At 43.5% G+C, this 19,530-nt stretch overlaps 1 protein-coding gene across 1 annotated transcript in view; it reads right to left on the minus strand.

Moving 5' to 3' along the window:
- KDM7A (lysine demethylase 7A) overlaps positions 1-19,194 on the minus strand; it is a 75,682-nt gene extending 56,488 nt beyond the window's left edge. Inside the window, exon 1 of the mRNA XM_060020994.1 lies at positions 18,885-19,194. Coding sequence (XP_059876977.1) covers positions 18,885-19,078 — 194 coding nt within the window. The 5' untranslated portion in view covers positions 19,079-19,194. The remainder of the gene's footprint in view (positions 1-18,884) is intronic.
- Positions 19,195-19,530: the final 336 nt, after the last annotated feature.

The following is a 19,530-nucleotide window of genomic DNA, read 5'->3' on the forward strand; positions in this document are numbered from 1 at the left end:
ATATGTATAGGGCACCTTCTAGGCTCAAGCCTAAAGACTGTGTACCCTTACTTTAAAGAGCTGACAATTTTGTCAAAATACACAATCTCCATAAGAAGCAAGATACACCGTATCTCTATGCCAGCATCTGATTTTCTTCTGGGCAAAATCACCTATGAGCCAGGACTACCCTTCCCCACAGAGCTTCTGTCTTAAGGTAAGAATTCAAAGCTACTATCTAGCACCATGAGCTCTCTGACTTCAAAAATTATAACCTTGCCTGTCAAAACTATTTAAAGGATATTTGCCAAGTCCCTTTTGCATAGCTTGACTCCTTTCCTGGCTAGGCCCATCCTACTGTCACCAATGTATCAGAATGACAGAATGGGCAATTTAAGAAGACCTCTTATCAGATTCCCCATCAAAATTCTGAAGTTTTTCTCTAGTTAAGAAAACACAGAAAATTAGAAGCAGCAGTGGGGACTGGTTAAAGTAGATAAGAGACAGCAGGAAAAAGATATAGCAAGGAAGGAGATGAAACACTATCAATGAATTGCTCCCACTGGCCTGGAGCAATTTAGTGCACAGATGAGATGGTCCAACACATGCCAACAGCTCACGGGGCATAGAGAATAACTAAGGTCCACGATGTTTAGACATTAAATGATATAGTATTCTATCAAGAAGAGCATAATATATTGTTGTTAAAATCCTTCCAAAAATAGTTAACACATAAAGGATTTTATCTTCTGGGCTTCCCTGGTGGCGCAGTGGTTGAGAATCTGCCTGCCAATGCAGAGGACACGGGTTCGAGCCCTGGTCTGGGAGGATCCCACATGCCGCAGAGAAACTGAGCCCGTGAGCCACAACTACTGAGCTGCGCGTCTGGAGCCTGTGCTCCGCAACAAGAGAGGCCGCGACAGTGAGAGGCCCGCGCACCGCGATGAAGAGTGGCCCCCACTCCCCGCAACTAGAGAAAGCCCTCGCACAGAAACGAAGACCCAACACAGCCAAAAATAAAATTAATTAATTAATTTTTTTTTAAAAAAAGGAATTTTATCTTCTGAGTAACTTTTCTGGGATACTCAGCCACATTTCACAAGTAGAATCTTTCAGTTACAGGAAAATCTTACTTAAGTAGACCATAACATTCCCCGAAGATGGCAATGCTGTTGCTAGTTTTTTATATGCTAATTAATCTATAAAATGTTAACACTTCATTGCAGTTGTTCCCAGGCTAAAAGGTTACTTACTACTATGAAATGCTTCTAGCATTTTAAAAAGTAGGGATTCAAAAGGAATAAAGGAAGGAAGAAATCAATTAAAACAGCTTCAAATTAAAACCCTATCACACATAAACTCCAAGTCAAGGCATCTTTTCAAGGTTGTACCAGAAAACTATTCAATGAAGTAAGCAAGCAGCTTTCATATTCTACTTTGACAGTCATGGTCCCAAAGCATCTGCATACAGACATAAGTAAATAAAAACACACTTATTATATAGGCATTAATACATGAACATGACCATCATGTAAAAAATCTATCTGCTATTTAATAAGTGGAATCCAAACTCTACTTTCAAATCCAATTGTCTTATGATCACTCACTTATGGTCACTCTTCACATTAACAATTTTCTACCCATTTAGGTTGGAGTGACCCAGAAGCAGACCCTGACACACGAATCTGAGGGGGTGTCCATATTGGGAGGTGGTCTCTGGAAGCACTGGTAGGGGAGCGGAAAAGGGGGACAGGGAAGGAGAGGAAGCCATAGCGGGCACCTTCACGAGCATTTGCCCCTTTGGGGACATCTGGAAGACTACGCAGAAGGGGCTTCAGGGTGGTCCCAGCAGTGGAAGAGGAAGCTAGGTATTTATCCACTGTCTCCTAATCGACAAAGGTTGAGGGCTATCCAGAGGCATTTACTCCTCAGAATTTCCAGCCTGCTTCAAGTACAAGCTGCTGAGCACCTGTAGTCAGAAAAAGCCCTCAGGTCAAGTCTCAAGTGTTTCAACAAGAAGTATTCCAGAGATGGAGACACAGACAGAACCAGAGATAGAGATGGAAACATAGAAACCCAGGGGAGAGTGATGGGGCTTCTGCAGAGCCTGCTACCTGTGCAGCATTTTAGTCTACCCAAGCTAATATGCAGACATACTGACATGTGTTCACTCTTTGTACACATACGCTCATCTTAACACTCACTGTGTTCTTCACCCTTCTGTCCCTTATTCCTCCATCCTCTCTGGGATGAATAATGAACAAGTATATACATAAAATACATATAAATAAAGTTATTAGAGGTAAATAGGTATAGACTAAGTAAATAAAATTACTAATTAATAAGTAATATTTAATACTTAATTCCTGAACAAAGATTAAGGACAAAATAGTCCAGCTTGATGAGGAAATCCACAACTGATTTGTATACGTGGGAAACCATCACTGGAACTCAGCAATTCCCCAGAGGGAGAAATAATCATTCCTACCAACTTACTATATATCAGTTCCAGAGACAGACATAAAAGTGATGGGTTTTAAAGACAAATTTTGTCCCACCTGTGAGAGCAGCCTCAACTCTGGGTTCACCTACCACGAATCCCTTGTGAGACTGGATCACTGTGTAGAAACTGGACCAGGGGAGCAGATGGAAAGAGGGCAATCGTCTTTTAGACAAAAGAGATTAAAATATTTTAGCTATTTTAAGTTCCACAGAGAAAGCAGCACTTCAGGAACTATTTTTAAATGAAGAAGGAAATCATGGTGATGACCAGGGAATTTCCAGAGAAATTATTTTTGCTGAAGAGGAGAGTGTTACGCTAAATTACATTTATGTACCTGTGGTGAGGGGTGGGGGGAGGGTTAGAGGGAGGGTAAACTCTGAGAAATGGGGTGGGTCTTAGAATGAGGAAAGAAAACAAATGAAGCTAGGATAGGTAGAAGAGATTAGGTCGTGAAGAGACAGCTAGAAGGCAATGTAAAGCATGGGCGGTGAAAGCAGGGAAAAGGCATATTAGCAGGTGGAGGTGCAGGCCGTAATATTAGTTTCTTCTCCGTTTAGTATGCCACAATATTGTACATGGGCAAAATACGCACTTGACACTACCTGCTTTCCTTCCTCAAGAGATGAACTTTATGCTGTAAAATGAACCCAAATGCCTTCTATGGCTCAACCATTCACTCAATCAAAGCACTATCCAGACACTGGAAATACAGCAATGATAAAATCAATAAATCAAGTGTCTGTACTCTTGAAGCTTACATTTTATTGGAGGGATACAGACACGTAGGAGGCTAGTATAGCCCAAGCGAGCAGTGGCAGGAGATGATGCCGGATAGAGAGTGTGGGGACCATCTGCAGGGTCTTTCAGGCCACAGGAAGGCTTCTGCTCTGAGTGGGATTCTTTAGAGGGTTTCAAGCAGAAGAGTCACAGGGTCTGACATTTTAAAAGCACTACTGTTTTCTGTGCCGGCAGAAGGAGGGGCATTAGTTAGGGGGCTACTGCAATAATCTCAGTTTCTATAGGGAAGGGATGTGAAAGTGATGAGAAGCGGTGAGATTCTGAAGGTAAGCCAATAAAGGATTTTAATTAATGCCTTATTAATAAAGGATTTTGCTGAAAATGTAATGCAGATTATGAGAGAAGAAGCAAGGGTGACTCCAAAGATTCTGGCCCGAAGGAGTTGCCATTGACTGAGATGGAGAGATGGGGTGAGTAGAGCTGATTAGGAAGGGAGCTCTGGAGTCCGACTTTAGATACACTAGAGGATAGGATGCCTACTATTCATCCAAGTAGAGATATTAAGTTGGCAACTACATATTTAAGACTAGAGCTGAGGGAAGAGGTCTACAAAGGAGATAAAAATTGAGGGATCATCCACATACAGACGAAAGCTCAAGTGGTGGGACCAGATAAACGCCACCCTGTGGTACTCCAGTGACGAAAGATCAGGGAGATAAGAAGGAACTGCAGTGAGCAGTGAGGGGGAGGAGGGAAGAGTGAAGCAGCAGGAAAATCAGTAGAGGGATTTCCTAGAAGCCAACTAAGGTGAAACTCATTGGTAACTTTGATAAGAACTCTTCCAATGGAGTAGTAAAGATGAAAGCCCCATTGGACTGGGTTCAGAGAGAATGGGACCTCAATTAGATAAAGAGAGGAGGGAAGAAAAACGGCTGGAGGCATTAAATATGGACAATTCTTCTGATGAATTTTGCTATAAGGGGAGAAAAGAAATGAGGTTGCAGCTGAAGGAGGAATATAAGGTCAAGGACTTTTTTTTTACATGAAGTTATATATTATTTGCACACTAACGAGAAAAACAATGATATTGTGAGAGAGGGGGTAATGCCGAAGTCATGTCCTTGAATAGGGGAAAGGAGATGGGATCTAATACACCTAAGGATAATTTCCAATGACTTAGCAGTTTCCTTTTCTTCCTGAAATTACATTTCCAGAAATTTCCTAATTCTGAAAAGAGATCTCTCCATACTAAAGCAAACTTTGGCTCACATATAAATGACTGAATCCAAGATGTGTAGCACTGACACTTCAAAAACAATGACTAGAATAAAAAATGTCTAAAGGGGAAAAAATGTCATTTATTTGAAGACTATATGCTATTTTGACAAAATAGGTATGCTACTTTTCATCATTTAAGGATCCCTTCTTTCTGTGGGTGTGTACAAACCTTCTAGTTACTTTTTATTGATCTAGTTCAAGGTCTACCAGAGTGTAGAGCTATGCATACCTGGAGGAGCAGACTTCAAGCAGGCTTGAACACTGTTAGAAAGATGGCACACAAGAGAAGAAGCTGATCCACAAGTCATCCAATCTTGCCATAAATACTGAGGAATATGCTGAGGTTGTGAGCAGTTACTCACACCTGCTGGGCAGGCAAGGTCACCATTAAAATAGGGAGGAACCCAGAGGACCCCAGCACCGTCAACAACGTGAGAATGGTTGAACCTGATGGGATCCAGTTCCCAGATGGCATCATCATTGGCAACAGGGCACCTTTATGAGAACTGGAGGCCGGGGAAGCTTGTCCTGCCAATGGGACAAATTCTGCTGGGCCTCCTGCTTTATAGAGCCATTCTCATTTGGTTAAGATCTTCAACTCTCTACTTCCATTAAAGAAACCTGTATCCTTTCCCGTCTCTGTATTACCCTTTTATCAATCACCATCACCCTCCTGACAATCTTACACATAAACATTTTAGATGATGAATACTCTTTATCTCAATAAATATCTTTTCTCACAAATATTAAAGTATGTAGTGAGCAGTGCAAACATATGATTTAACAGAGACCATTGTTTAGGACAAAATTAAATTTAAAAAACCAAAATCCATTTAAAGTTGTTTTAAAGAAAAATATTAAATAAATATTACAAGTGCAACACAGATATGGCACAAACCATGACGGTGGTCAATAAAAGCTTGAAATGTGACAGTGGTAATGAAACCAAAAATCACTGATGTGGTGAAGAAAGAAGAAAAGTCATGCATATCTTAAAATCACTTGATCTTAAAGTCCTAAGAAAGCCTGTACCACAGTCTTCCTCGCTCCTGGCCAAAGAAACAAAAGAACCTTTCAAAGCACTGGAACTGTTGAATGAATCATGCAGCAGCCCTGGGGCCAGGATAAGACTCAAAACAAACCATCCTGCAACTGGCAGGAGGTAAGTGGGTAGATTCCCTGGGTAACACTCCTGAAGGGACAGGCAGCCCCAAGGAAGTGATTCTGAGGGAAAGAGGTGTGTGAAAGATCTTTGGAGCTTTCAGAGGATAATCATTTCCAACAACGGGTTCAAGAAATGAGAAAACAAGTTCAGATCAGGGATTCTGATCTCTCCTCCCACAAAGGGAGAGGCAAGAATAGGAAAATAAGGCAAGCAGAGCCCAGTGCTGACTACTTGGCATTTGGATGGTTGGAAAAGCAGGCGTGAGGAAAGAAGTCCCTGACTCGAATAGAAGGGACTCTGCTCTCCCAGTAACCATGGCATCTAAGGAAATGTTGATCCTCTGATATGCAGAAAATAAGGACAGGCCAGCAAAAAAAGGAAAGTGACTTCAAGAACCAGACACACAGAAAGCCAGCCTTAAAATAGGAAGAATGTAAGAGAGGAATATGAGTCAGACCTGTGAAAAGTTAAATTAAGTAAAAAGACTAGAATTCCTCTAATCTGCAGACAGCTTATATCCCAAGGTTCCTTCATAAAGTAGTAAAGTCAAAAAAGACTGATCACATGTCGACAGTGTGGCGTGCGTGACAGGTGAGGCACTGTAGGAGGAGGTGACAGAGAAGAAGAAAGCCCCAGGAACCCACAAACCCAGGCTCTGGGAGAGAATGCTCCCCCGTGGTCGGTCACCACAGAAAGCTTCCGAAGTCATTGGTGGGAACCGGCCAGAAAGCCTCTGCCTCGAGGGTACCTTTTGCCCCATACTTCACCACTTAATGGCTCAGTCAGGATGCTTTCCAAACTGCTTCATTGTTCCGACTTTTGTTCATGTGTTTTGTTTTGTTTTAATAATCTGTGGGGTTCCTGGGCAGTGTGAATATCTCCAGGTCTTCCAGACAGATTCCAGGACCATTTTCTTTTCTTTTCTATATTTATTAATATTAAAGTATCCATAGGACACTGTATAAATCAAAAGGACCACAGTGGACTACATTCCAATTTCTTTGTCAAATAGGACCACTCATCTGACAACAGCTTTTGCGCATTAAAAAACACCAAATTGGGGCTTCCCTGGTGGCGCAGTGATTGAGAGTTCGCCTGCCAATGCAGGGGACATGGGTTCGTGCCCCGGTCTGGGAAGATCCCACATGCCGCGGAGCGACTGGGCCCGTGAGCCATGGCTGCTGGGCCTGCGCGTCCAGAGCCTGTGCTCCACAACGGGAGAGGCCACAACAGTGAGAGGCCCGCGTACCGAAAAACAAACAAACAAACAAACAAACAAAAAACACCAAATTACCTACAATGGTATAGCTTCCTCCAGCTTTTTCAGTTTCATAATTTATTGCATGATAACAGACTGTTATGATTACTAACTGATAAATAGAAGTCAATATTATGCTTGAATTTCTGTGTTTTGTGCTCAAGTAAAACACTTCCAGTTTACAAAGGAAGAGTTCAGCACTTCTCCACAAAGCATTCGGAAAGAGTTTTATTTCCCCCTCCCCAAAATAAAATACAAATTGGATATGTCATTGTATTTCCTCTAACAATGATTTTTTCATGTATTAGAATCACCAGATGAATGCAACTTACATACTGGTAAAGAAGTATCTTACGTTTGCATAGTGCTACGTTTAAGTTCATCAAACTTATATTTCAGTACCAGCGTTCCTTATGCTTCCTGTCTTTGATCAACAGTCCCTTTAGAAAATAAACTGTAAATAGGACTACAGCTAAAAACAATTTCAAAATGTATAATGTAGGAACTTACCTTAAGAATACATAAATGCTCATCAACAATAAAGATACAGGGCTTCTCTGGTGGCACAGTGGTTGAGAGTCCGCCTGCCGATGCAGGGGACACGGGTTCGTGCCCCAGTCCGGGAAGATCCCACATGCCGCAGAGCGGCTGGGCCCGTGAGCCATGGCCGCTGAGCCTGTGCATCCAGAGCCTGTGCTCCGCAACGGGAGAGGCCACAACAGTGAGAGGCCCGCGTACCACAAAAACAAACAAACAAACAAAAAAAAACAATAAAGATATACACACACACACACACACACACACACACACACACACATATACATATACACATTGCAGCATTGTTAAGTAAATACAAGAAAAAGAGAGAGAGGGAGAGAGAGAGAGAGAGAGAGAAGAGAAACCAGATGAAGAATTCCTCAACAGAGAACCAGGTAAATTATGGTAAATCCACAGAATGGAATTCTACACAGCCATTAAAAAGAATGAGATACCTGTATATGCTGATGTGAAAAGCTCTCCCAGACCTCCAGAATATTTTAATAAATGAAAAAGAGCAAGGTACAAAACCATGTATACCGTATGAACCATATGAACCCTTCATATACGGATGGAAATTCAAAATTGTTAATGGTGTTTACCACTGGGGAAAGAGGACTGTAGGAAGGAGACAAGAGATTTTCACTTTTCACTTTTTTATCCTTCTACATTGCTTGAATTTCTCACCAGATTTTGGGGGGTTTCTTTTTGTTTTTTAATTACAAGTTATGTGGTCACAGGAGACATGGACCTTTTTTAAAATTCATCATTTTACTTCATATTGCTTAAAGCTAATAAATATTATACACTGAATTTTTCCTTTAATATTCAATAGAGGATGCTAATGAGCCAATGAATTTCAAAACTAGTGATGAATGGAAAGAATCAAGCTTTTTTGTTTGTTTTTAGGGAATCCCCCCATCTTATTATCATTATTTTTTAAATTTATTTATTTTATTTTTGGCTGCGTTGGGTCTTTGTTGCTGCACACGGGCTTTCTCTAGTTGTGGCGACCCTGCTCTTCGCCGTGGTGCGCGAGCTTCTCATTGCAGTGGCTTCTCTTGTTGCAGAGCATGGGCTCCAGGCACGCGGGCTTCAGCAGTTGTGGCACGTAGGCTCAGTAGTTTTGGCGCACCTGTTTAGTTGCTCTGTGGCATGTGAGATCTTCCTGGACCAGGGCTCAAACCCATGTCCTCTGCATTGGCAAGAGGATTCTTAATCACTGTGCCACCAGGGAAGCCCAAATCAAGCGTTTAAATCTACCTCTCCTATACAAATGGTAACCAAAGGAGTAGATGAAGGAAAGTTTTCTCTTTATAGAAGTATTCCAGCTAACAAATGAAGAAGAAATTTTAAAATTAAAATAGCATTTTGCAACTGCTAATGAATGAATGAATGGATACTGGCATTGATCAATGGCAGCAAACATGACAAAAAGAGAAACAACCAGACATTTCATGCCTCCTGATAGAAGACTACACCACCCACTCACAAAATATTCTTGGCGGGAAAAACCTGAATCTGATCAAGCTTGTCTAGCTCCAACTACCAATTTACAGGAAAGAGAGGAACATGTTGAAAGATACTGCAAGGATGTAATAAGCAAAATCCAGAAAGTGGAAAACTTTAGAGGATAAACAACCACTTTCTGCAACAAATAAATTGCAAAGGAAAAAAGAGAAACGAGGAAAATCTACAGATCAGGGTTTTCCAACAGCAGCACTACTGACATTTAGGATCAGATAATTCTCTCTTGTACGAGCTGCCCTGTGCAGGATGTTTAGCAGCATCCCTGCCCTCTACCTACGACATGCCGGGAACAACCCCACCCCATCCCCCTGCCAAATTAAAAATGTCTCTAGACATTGCCAAGTGTACCCTGGGAGGCGAAATCCGATCCAGTTGAGAACCACTGCTACAGATAAGAGACACATCAACTAATCATAATGTGTGGACCTTATTTGGACCTTGATTCAAACTACAATACCAAAATTTACTGTATTTACCATTTACTATACCAAAACAGTAAAAAATATTATGACATTTATGATACAACTGAAAATTCGAATACTGATGATATTACACAATTTTCAGTTATTTTTAGTTGTTTTAAAGGTATTGTAGTTTTTCTTAAAAGAGGCCTTATCTTAATAGATATACATGCTGAAATAGTCACAGATATAATGACACATCACCAGTTCACTTCAGAATAACACCAAGAGCAAGGGAAATGGGGGCAGGGTTAGATGAAACAAGATTGGTCATGAATGAATTGATAATCACTAAGGTGGAGTGATGGTTATCTAGAAGCTTATTATACTACCCTATTTATTTCTGTTTATGTTTGAAAGTTTCTCCAAAAAACCCACAAAAATTGAAATTAAAGTCAAAACCATCATGGTGGCTAGCAACATTCAGATGAATGACAAACCAACCCAGTAAGTGAATCTTCTTTTTTTTTAACATCTTTATTGGAGTATAACTGTTTTACAATAGTGTGTTAGTTTCTGCTTTATAGCGAAGTGAATCAGCTATACATATACGTATATTCCCATATCTCCTCCCTCTTGCATCTCCCTCCCACCCTCCCTATCCCACCCCTCTAGGTGGTCACAAAGCACCGAGCTGCTCTCCCTGTGCTATGTGGCTTCTTCCCACTAGCTAGCTATTTTACATTTGGTAGTGCATATATGTCCATGCCAGTAAGTGAATCTTAACATTCAACTAGTTTCCATTAACCATCCCATGTATGCTTGCTCAAACACATGCAGGGGCTCTCAGAATATATAAACAGATGATTCTAAAAAAAAAAAAAAAAAAAAGAAAGAAAGAAAGAAGGAAGGAAAATGGCCCTCAGCCCCATGAAAAATTGTTCAAACTCACTTGTAATTAGAGATATGCAGATCAAAACATGGATACCATTTGTCACCTATCAGATTGGCAAAGGTTAAAAACATGACAACACATCCTGATGACAAAAATGTGGAGAAAGCTGCACTTTCCTACACTGCTGGTGGGAATGAAAGCTAGTCCAACCATTCTGGAGGGAAATCTGGTAATCCTGACAAAACAATGCACTTAATCTTCTGACCAAGAAATCCCACTTCTAGCAATCTAACCTGAAGATATACCTCCATTAATATGAAAATACATATGCACAAGGTTATTCATTACAGCATTGTTTGTAACTATAAAATATGATAAACAACCTAAATGCCCATACACAAGAAAATGGATGAATAAAACAGGGTACATGAACACAAAGGAGTACCATACAGCTGCTCAAAAGAATAAAGAAGAGCTCTAGGAACTGACATGGAGTGATTTCCAGTGTACACCGTTAAGCAAAAAAAAGCAAAGTGAAGAGTATTTATCATATGCTACACAGTGTAAAAAAAGTAGATATAAGAAAATACACAAGGATCTGCACATTTGTGGGAAAACGAACAAAAAACTCCACACAGAAAGGATAAACCAGAAACTAAAGAGAGTGATTACTCGTGGGGATCGGGGAGATGGGGGACCGCGACGGGTAGGAGGAGTGAAGAGGGCAAGACACTTCTGAGTATTCCTTTTCATGTAACTTCTGGCTTCTCAGAACCACAGTAATGTTCCACATACCCCAAATATAAACCAACAATTAAAACCAACCAGGACAGAGGAAGAATCCAAAATGCAACGTAAACAGTAACAAATAAACCTGAACTATATTACAAATAAATAACACACTAAAGTAGAAGAAAAGAAGTAAGTTAACTTTAGAAAACGGTTTTCTGCCTAGATACTATAAGGCTAAAAACAAAACAAAAAAACCCCTACACACAAACACTGTAATCTATCTAGCAAGCTGGGTTTCTCAGAAGGGTATGGGTTAGCAATTTGAGAACTACTTTATGTATACAGTAGGATTGAACAAATAAATATATTGTAGATAATGAGAGCTGCATTTCTGTTAGTCAACAAAGTCATAAGTAAGGAAAGGGGGAAGTTTAAAATGAACGCTGTGGTGTTAGATTAGAATCAAAGGTATCACTATAAAGTTTTATGGTTTTAATACAAATAGACATAAACACAAATACAGGTGTGTGTGCATGTGCGTGATTAGAGTATTTCCTAGCTCTGTCCACTGAGAACGACTAGAAGCAATGAGCCTACAGAGTGCCAGACCCTGGTTTCTAACAACGATTCTCCAATAAAAGGAACCAGGGCTCACACAAATACATACAAAAATCATATGTCGGACTTCCCTGGTGGTGTAGTGGTTAAGAATCTGCCTGCCAATGCAGGAGACACGGGTCCAAGCCCTGGTCTGGGAAGATCCCACATGCCATGGAGCAACTAAGCCCGTGCGCCACAACTACTGAGCCTGCGCTCTAGAGCCCACGAGCCACAACTACTGAAGTCCACCTGCCTAGAGCCTGTGCTCCGCAACAAGAGAAGCCACCACAAAGAGAAGCCTGCCACTGCAACGAAGAGTAGCCCGGCTCGCCGCAACTGGAGAAAGCCCACGCACAGCAACAAAGATCCAACACAGCCAAAAATAAATAAATTAATTAATTAATTTTTAAAAATCATGTTACCATTTATTCACACCATAATTAAAGGGAAAAGTATAATATTAATATTAATGGAAAAGTAAGAAGGCAATCACTACATTAATAAAATGTAACTTCCAAAAAGAATTAGATGCTTCGTAGCAGCTTCAACATCAGCACTGACCAACTGTTCAAAAACTGTGCAAATTATTGTGGAGTTTCAACTGCTCAAACCAACCAAAGCTTGCTTTATAATCAAATTCCTTTACTTACTCCTGTTCTGTTCTTATTCTTGAGCCCCACCATGTCAGATCATCAAATATAAAGGCATTCATCCCCTTTAGGTGATCAGTAAACTCAATTTCATACCTAAGAACGCAGGATATGACAGCATACCAAGCAGAAATCTGCCCCAAACTTATGGTTTAAAAATTTTTAAAGCTTGATGAGAGAACTGTATGTTAGTGCCACTAAGCATTCTGAGATAAGACTCCATTTCACAACATATTTTAGTTCAAATAGCAAAATTGAGTATATATGTAGAATACTATTATAAGTGAAACATATGAAGAAAATACTCATATATTCTCCTATGATAAACTGTCACATCAAAAAAAGATGTTGAGAAACTCAATAAATGGACTTTTTTTTTTTTTTTTTTTTTTTTTTTTTTGCGGTTCGCGGGCCACTCACTGTTGTGGCCTCTCCCGTTGCGGAGCACAGGCTCCGGACGTGCAGGCTCAGAGTCCATGGCTCATGGGCCCAGCCGCTCCGCGGCATGTGGGATCTTCCCGGACCGGGGCACAAACCCGTGTCCCCTACATCGGCAGGCGGACTCTCAACCACTGCGCCACCAGGGAAGCCCATAAATGGACTTTTTGTCTCTTACAGGGAGATACATATTCACCTATTAAGTTTATAATACTAAAAGACTTGATCATTAAGCGGAAACATAGATAAAACAAATTTTAAAAATAATTCCCATCCTTAACATTAAAAAAAATCAAAATACGCTCCAATAAGAAATCCATTCTAATAAGGATGAAACAGTTAATTATAAAACTTTTCAAATACTGATTTCATACTCTGTTCCCAAGGCAGTTATGATCATTTTAAACATATTTACGCCAAAGAAAATAATTTTAATAAAGGAAAAAAAGGAAGATGTTTACAGATGCATTTCTCTGGAGCTCTGGCACATCTGTTTTACCTGCATCACACCCCTCCCCCACCCCCACCCCACGATAGAGACAGAGATCAGGTCTGGCTCTATGACCTTCTAGCTCTGCAGCCCTGGGAAAGTTACCGACCTCTCAACCCTCAGATTCCTCATCTGTAAAATGGAGATGATAACACCACTTACCCAGCAAGGTTACAGTGAGAGTTACATGAGTTAATTAATACAGCTAACGCAGTTAGAACAGTGCCTAGGACTTGGTAAAGCATTCAATAAGTGTTCGGCTGAGTACCTGGGACTCTAAGAGTGAGTAGCTGAGAAACTCCTATCCAATAGCATTATTCTAGGTAAAATGCTGCCATCCCCGTAAACCAGGCTCTTCGTTCATTCAAACTTCAGGAATGAAAATTAATATAGGACATTTGTAAATTACCAAAACCACTCAAACATTTAAAATCATCCCTCACCTGGATTATCACAATAGCTTTCTTACTCACCTGCCTGTCACCTTTGCCTCCCCCTCCAATATTTTCTCCATGTAGCAGCCAGAGTGAACCTTTTAAAGGTTAAGCCAGATCGTTTATTCCTCCACTCAAAATATTTGACTATTTGCTCTGAGTGAAATCCGAAATTTTCTAGTGTTCAAATGGCTCCTTCGCAAAGCCTTCCATAATCACACCGTATGATAGTCTTATACCACCCCCAGTCCTCTCTCTTCTCCTAACTCAATTTTTCTTCACAGCGCTTAGCATTCTTTTTTCATGTATATTTACTCATCTGTCCCACCTCCCCACCATCCCCACCTCCACAGAATGTAAGTTACAGCATAGCAAGGACTTTGCTTTGTTCATTGCTATATTCCTAGCACCAAGAACAGCGCCAGGCATACTGCAAACGGGGCCAAAGCCAACATCATACTCGATAAAACACAAGAGGCAGTCCCTTGTGTCCGGAAAAAGAAATGAAATAAAATTACAAAATACTATGTGTCAGCTACTAAAGTGGCAAATTTTTAATTTTTTAAACTTTTTATTTTAATGTTTGAAGTGTTATAAAGCTTTAAAAAAATCTTCAGTGCCCATACAGCTCAGTGAACTTTTCCATCTGTATACACTCATGTAACAACAACCCATGACCAAGATATAGAACATTTCCTGCACCTCAGAAGCTCCCTTGAGCCTCCTCTCAGTAAATACCCCCAGAGAGGTGAGTATCAATACTAGTCTGACTTCTACCCAATTATGCCTGTACTTGAACTTCGTATAAGTAGAATCAAACAGTATATGCTTTCATGTCGGTCTTCTTTTGTTCAACCTTATATCCGTGGGATTCACCCACGTTGTTGCATACATCAGTAGTGCATTCCTTCTTTATGGCTAAGTAGCATTCCATTTTATGATTATACCACAATTTATATAATCGACTACTGATGACAGTTAAGTTGCTCCAGTTTGGGGATAATAGGAATAGTGCTGCCATGAATGGGCTTCTGGGTTCATGGGTCTGTCTTTTGGTATCTGCAGAATGGCAACATTTTTGTTTGTTTGGGTTTTTTTGGGGAGGGCTGGGGGGAGGGAGATAATGGTTAATAATACCTTAGTGAGAACCCAGGGAAACGCAAGTAGGCAGTAGGTGAGAGTATAAACTGAAATAACCTTTCTGAAAGACATTCTGGCAATAGGCACAAGAAGCCTAAAAATATCTATGCCCTGTGACTAATAATTCTACTTCAAGGAAATTTCTTATTGAGTATTTACATGGGCCAGATCTTCTTCTAAGTGTTTTACATGTGTTAACTCATTTGATTTATTCTAAGGAAACGATTAGAGATGCTCAACAATGGTTTATTCAGAAGGATGTCAATCAACCATCCATCATTAGGAAATAGAAGAAAAACTAGTAAACAAAGTAAAAAACTAACAAGAGGAGAATGATTTTGAAATGTATTGTACTTCCATGAAATGAAACTCTATGCAGCCACCGAAAATGTTTCTCAAAGATCATTAAAGATAGAGGAAAGGGCTTCCCTGGTGGCGCAGTGGTTGAGAGTCCGCCTGCCGATGCAGGGGACACGGGTTCGTGCCCCGGTCCGGGAAGATCCCACATGCCGCGGAGCGGCTGGGTCCGTGAGCCATGGCCGCTGAGCCAGCCTGTGCTCCGCAACGGGAGAGGCCACAACAGTAAGATGCCCGCGTACCACAAAAAACAAAACAAAACAAAAGATATAGGAGAAAGTATACATTAATGAACATTAGGTAACAGTAGAATACATAAAATAAATTCCTAGTTTTGTTTTATTTTTAAAAACATACGTATACCTTAAATGTTAAAATACTGGTAATCACTGGAAGACATGGGTAATTTCATATTCTTGATTCTCTTCTGTACCTCCCAATTTTTCTACAATATGTTACTTTTGCCAATCAAAATGAATATATGACTAACAAGACTAATAAATAAAGGTGTTTACATTATAATGGGGAGACAAAAGACATTATAATACAACTGAATTAGGGCAATGATGCCGTCTTGCATAGGATGATATAAAAGCTCCACGGAAAGACATCTATCCTAGAGATTAGTAGGGGGTAGGGCATTGTCAAGAAAGACCTCCATTGTCTTACTTCCACCAAGGACTCAGAGAGGAAAAACTCCGTCTCTAGGTTGGAAGGAACCTTCCCAGGAAAATCCTGTTAATTCCTCAGCTTGCTGCCCCTAGGGTATCAATTATATGTTGTACCCTGGGCACATGTTCTTCTCCCCTCTCACTTACCGAAAAGGCTTAGGCAGACTGAGGGATTGGAATTCCTGAACACCAAGGATGCAGTCAAAGTTCAAAAGCCTCAAACCTGGAGGAAGCTGGTTCCATCTGCCCTCATGCCTGGCTAAAAAGCATCAAGGGAGGATCTTCCTTCCCACTAAGGATAAATTAGGGCAAAAACTTTTCGGATTTCCAGATGTCAGAAACTCCAGGCAGAGTTAACCCAAATTTATACCAAAATCTACTGACTCCTTGAGTTTAAAAAATTCTTCTACTCGAAAAAAATAAAAGCACCAAGAAGTTATACAGGAAAGACAATTCTCTGTATCCACCCTCCTACCCTCTCTTTCTCTTCTGCAGACGGACCATCCCTGGAAACCAAAGGAAAGCTGAGCATGGGGGTTAAAGTTGTACTTTGGTACTTTAGGGCCAATTCTCACATAAACAAATGACAGTTGTTTAATAATTAATACCTAAGGAACATTTTGCTGTGTTCAACAAAGCATTCATTTTGTGGTACAATAAACAAAGTAAATATTCATTACAGGAAAAACATATGGACCCCAAATTACCAATGTTTCATTAAGAATTAAACTTGCTAATAAACATGGCAGGGCATTATCACGAAATTTTCTAACTTTTGACATCTGAATCACATTAACTTATCAAGGATTGCTGATCAAAAAAGCCCTGGGTTCAAAAAGCACTTTTCAAAGTCACTTCCACAGATACAAAGTCACACAAATCTATGTGACAAAGGAGACCATACTTGTTTTGGCCCTGCTCTCCCTCCTTCACACACACCCTCTTTATTCTCCCTTCAACTTCTCCTATTTACGAATTTGTATTTAAATGTATTAACAAAATTCTCCATAAACTACCTGCAGCTTTTCATGGTTATAGTGTTAATTAAATTAAGATAAATGAAATTGTAGTCAAAAATATATTAACCTATCAAATCTCTACATTGTACCATGGGACAAATTTCTTATGCAGCTAAAATAGTTCTTTGAAAAAAATAAGAATTTACATAATCACCAGGGATTTGGGTTTTATTCTATATGTAACCTAGATTTTTGGATAATCTCTATTCTGGTTCCTATGATGGGAAAAAAGATGTAGAAATAGAATTGGCAAGACTTGGTATCTTCATATTTCAATTTTACATACAATCAAAATATAGGCGAAACATCGGTTTCAAGTAATAAAAAAAGAACTTTAGATAATTTATTCTTAATTACAAAGCGGCATATTTGCAATAACATTCCCAGCATATACCAGACTATTGAAAGATTATCTGATATACAAAATAAGGATGCTGTCCTTCTTTTACAGTGACAATTTGTTGTGTTTTTTTTCCCCCTCTGTTGTTGTGCTGTCAGAACTGTGCAACCTGAAAACTGATTAAAACTAGCTGTAGTTGAAAATTAAATAAAACCAACTGTACCTAGCACTAAACACTGACAAGAACGCTGTAATTTAACTGGTTTTCTCTCTCAGGTCCAGTAGAGGGAGACTAAGACATCTGGCCTGGTCGTGTAGCGTTTCTGCAAAATTGGGGAGGGGGGGAGCGGAGGCTGTATTTAAATGTCCTGCTGTCAATCAAAGGACACTTCCTACAATCACAGTCACCATATCTGCTCTTACCCGCGAGCGTACTCTCACCCAGATACGACACGAAACGGTGCTCGGGAAACCTGCATCACCTAAAAGTGACCGCAGGCTTTGCCACAAGACCCAAATAAGGACTTTGGGAGCCCAACCTCAACTAGTTTCTTTGTTTAAATGCCTGCGAATCCCTCCCACGCCGGAGTCAAGAGGCTGTGGCGCCGCCCTTTATTAGCCTCACACTTTGATTACAAAACACACGAGTCGGCGGCTTGGCGGCGGAGGCGGCCCAAGCTCTCACAAACGTCAAACCCGAAACACAGGCGGCGGCCGAGGCAGAGGGCGACACTCGCCGCCCCCGCCACCCGACCCGAAATCCCCACCGTCCGGCGAAAGTTGGCCCGCACCAGGCCCCCGGGCACTGGCCCCGGGCCGCCCGGGTGTCGCCGGCCCCTCGGGCGACGGGAAATTTCACTCTTTGTAAAGTTTGGGCTGCGGCGTGGGGGCGACGCGGGGGGTTGGGGACGAGAGGCTGTCCCTTCGGGCCCCGCTGCCCACTCCATCCGCTCCACCCCCGCCAGGACGGGTTGCGCCGGGGTGGCGGGTGGAGGCCACGACCCGAGCCGCCCCGCCGCCCCGCCCGGGACCCCCGGCCCGAACTTCCGACTGGCATCTTTCAAGTCCCCGAGAGTGCCTCATCTGTTGCTCTGTTTACTCCGCGGAGCCCCGCCGGGCTGGCGCTACCGACGCCCCCGTCTCAGCGCTCCGCAGCCGAGGAAGTTTGATAAAGACCGGGGAAGGGGGCGCGACCGCGACCCGCTGGCGGAGGCGAGGGGAAGGAGGGCAATTTCTGGAGACCCCGGGCCGTGGCCAGCCGGTCGCCGCCCGGAAGGAAGGCGCGGCGGCCGGCCGAGCACGGCGACCGGCCGGGCGGCGACTCCGGGCCGGCAGCCCCGGGCGGGCGGGGCGGCGGCGGGCTGCGGGTGCGGCGAGGGGCGGCGGGCCGGGCCGGCGCTCCGCCCGCCGCCTCCGCCGGCGCCTACCCCGGCCGCGTCCCCTCGCCCCGGTCTCCTCCTGCCAACTTCTCGGCTGGTCCTCTTTGTTCCCGTTTGTTGTGGCGACTCTTCGCCCGGCCGGGCGATCCCACCAGCCCCCGTAGCCCGCCCGGCGCCCGGCGAGCCCGGGGCCCCGCGCGCCCCGCTGCCCGGGCCGGGGGATCGGCGCCGGGGCCCCTCGGCGCTCGGCGCGGCGGCCGGGCGGAGGGCGGCGCGGGCGGCCGGAGCGGCGAAGGCGGCGGTTGGCCGGTGGCCGGCGGCGGCGGCGGGGCTAGAAGGGGCTTATTTACCTGCCGTGGAACCAGTCCTTGCAGATATCGCACTCGATCATGAAGCGGTTCACGTCGTACGGCTGCCGGCACACACAGTACACCGGCGGGGGCGGTGGGGGCGCCGAGGCCCGGCCCGGAGCCGCTACCGACACGGCTGCCGCGGCGGCTCCAGCTGCTGCTCCCGCGGCCACCGCCGCCGCCGCTCCGGCCATCTTTAAAAAACACACACACGCTCGCTCGCTGCTCCGCTCGCCGACTGGAGCGAGCGCAGCCGCCAGCCAGCGCCGCCTCCTGCAGCAGCCGGAGCAGCAGCCGCGGCGGCGGCGGCGGCGGCGGCGACGGCGGCGGCGGCGGCGGCGGTGCCTCAGTGCGCGCGCGCGAGGCCACAGCCGGGCGCTGGGTGACGGGGAGGGGGCCGCGGACGGCGGGCGGCGGCGCGCGCACGACGCGCGCACGACGCGCGAGGTCCCGGCCCGGCTCCTTCCGGCGCTCCGCGCGGGGCCGTCCGTCTCGCGCACGTCGTCCTGCCGCCGGCGCGCGCGCCGCGTTCCTCTCGCGTCAGCCCGGCGGAGGGACAGGCTGAAGGGCACGCGGGGCGGGGGAGGCGGAGGGAGGCAGAGGCTCCCTGAGGACACGCGCGGTGGCGCGGCGAGCGCGGCCCCGG

This window comes from Delphinus delphis, chromosome 9 (assembly GCF_949987515.2).
Source record: "Delphinus delphis chromosome 9, mDelDel1.2, whole genome shotgun sequence".
NCBI classification, from domain to species: Eukaryota; Metazoa; Chordata; class Mammalia; order Artiodactyla; family Delphinidae; genus Delphinus; species Delphinus delphis.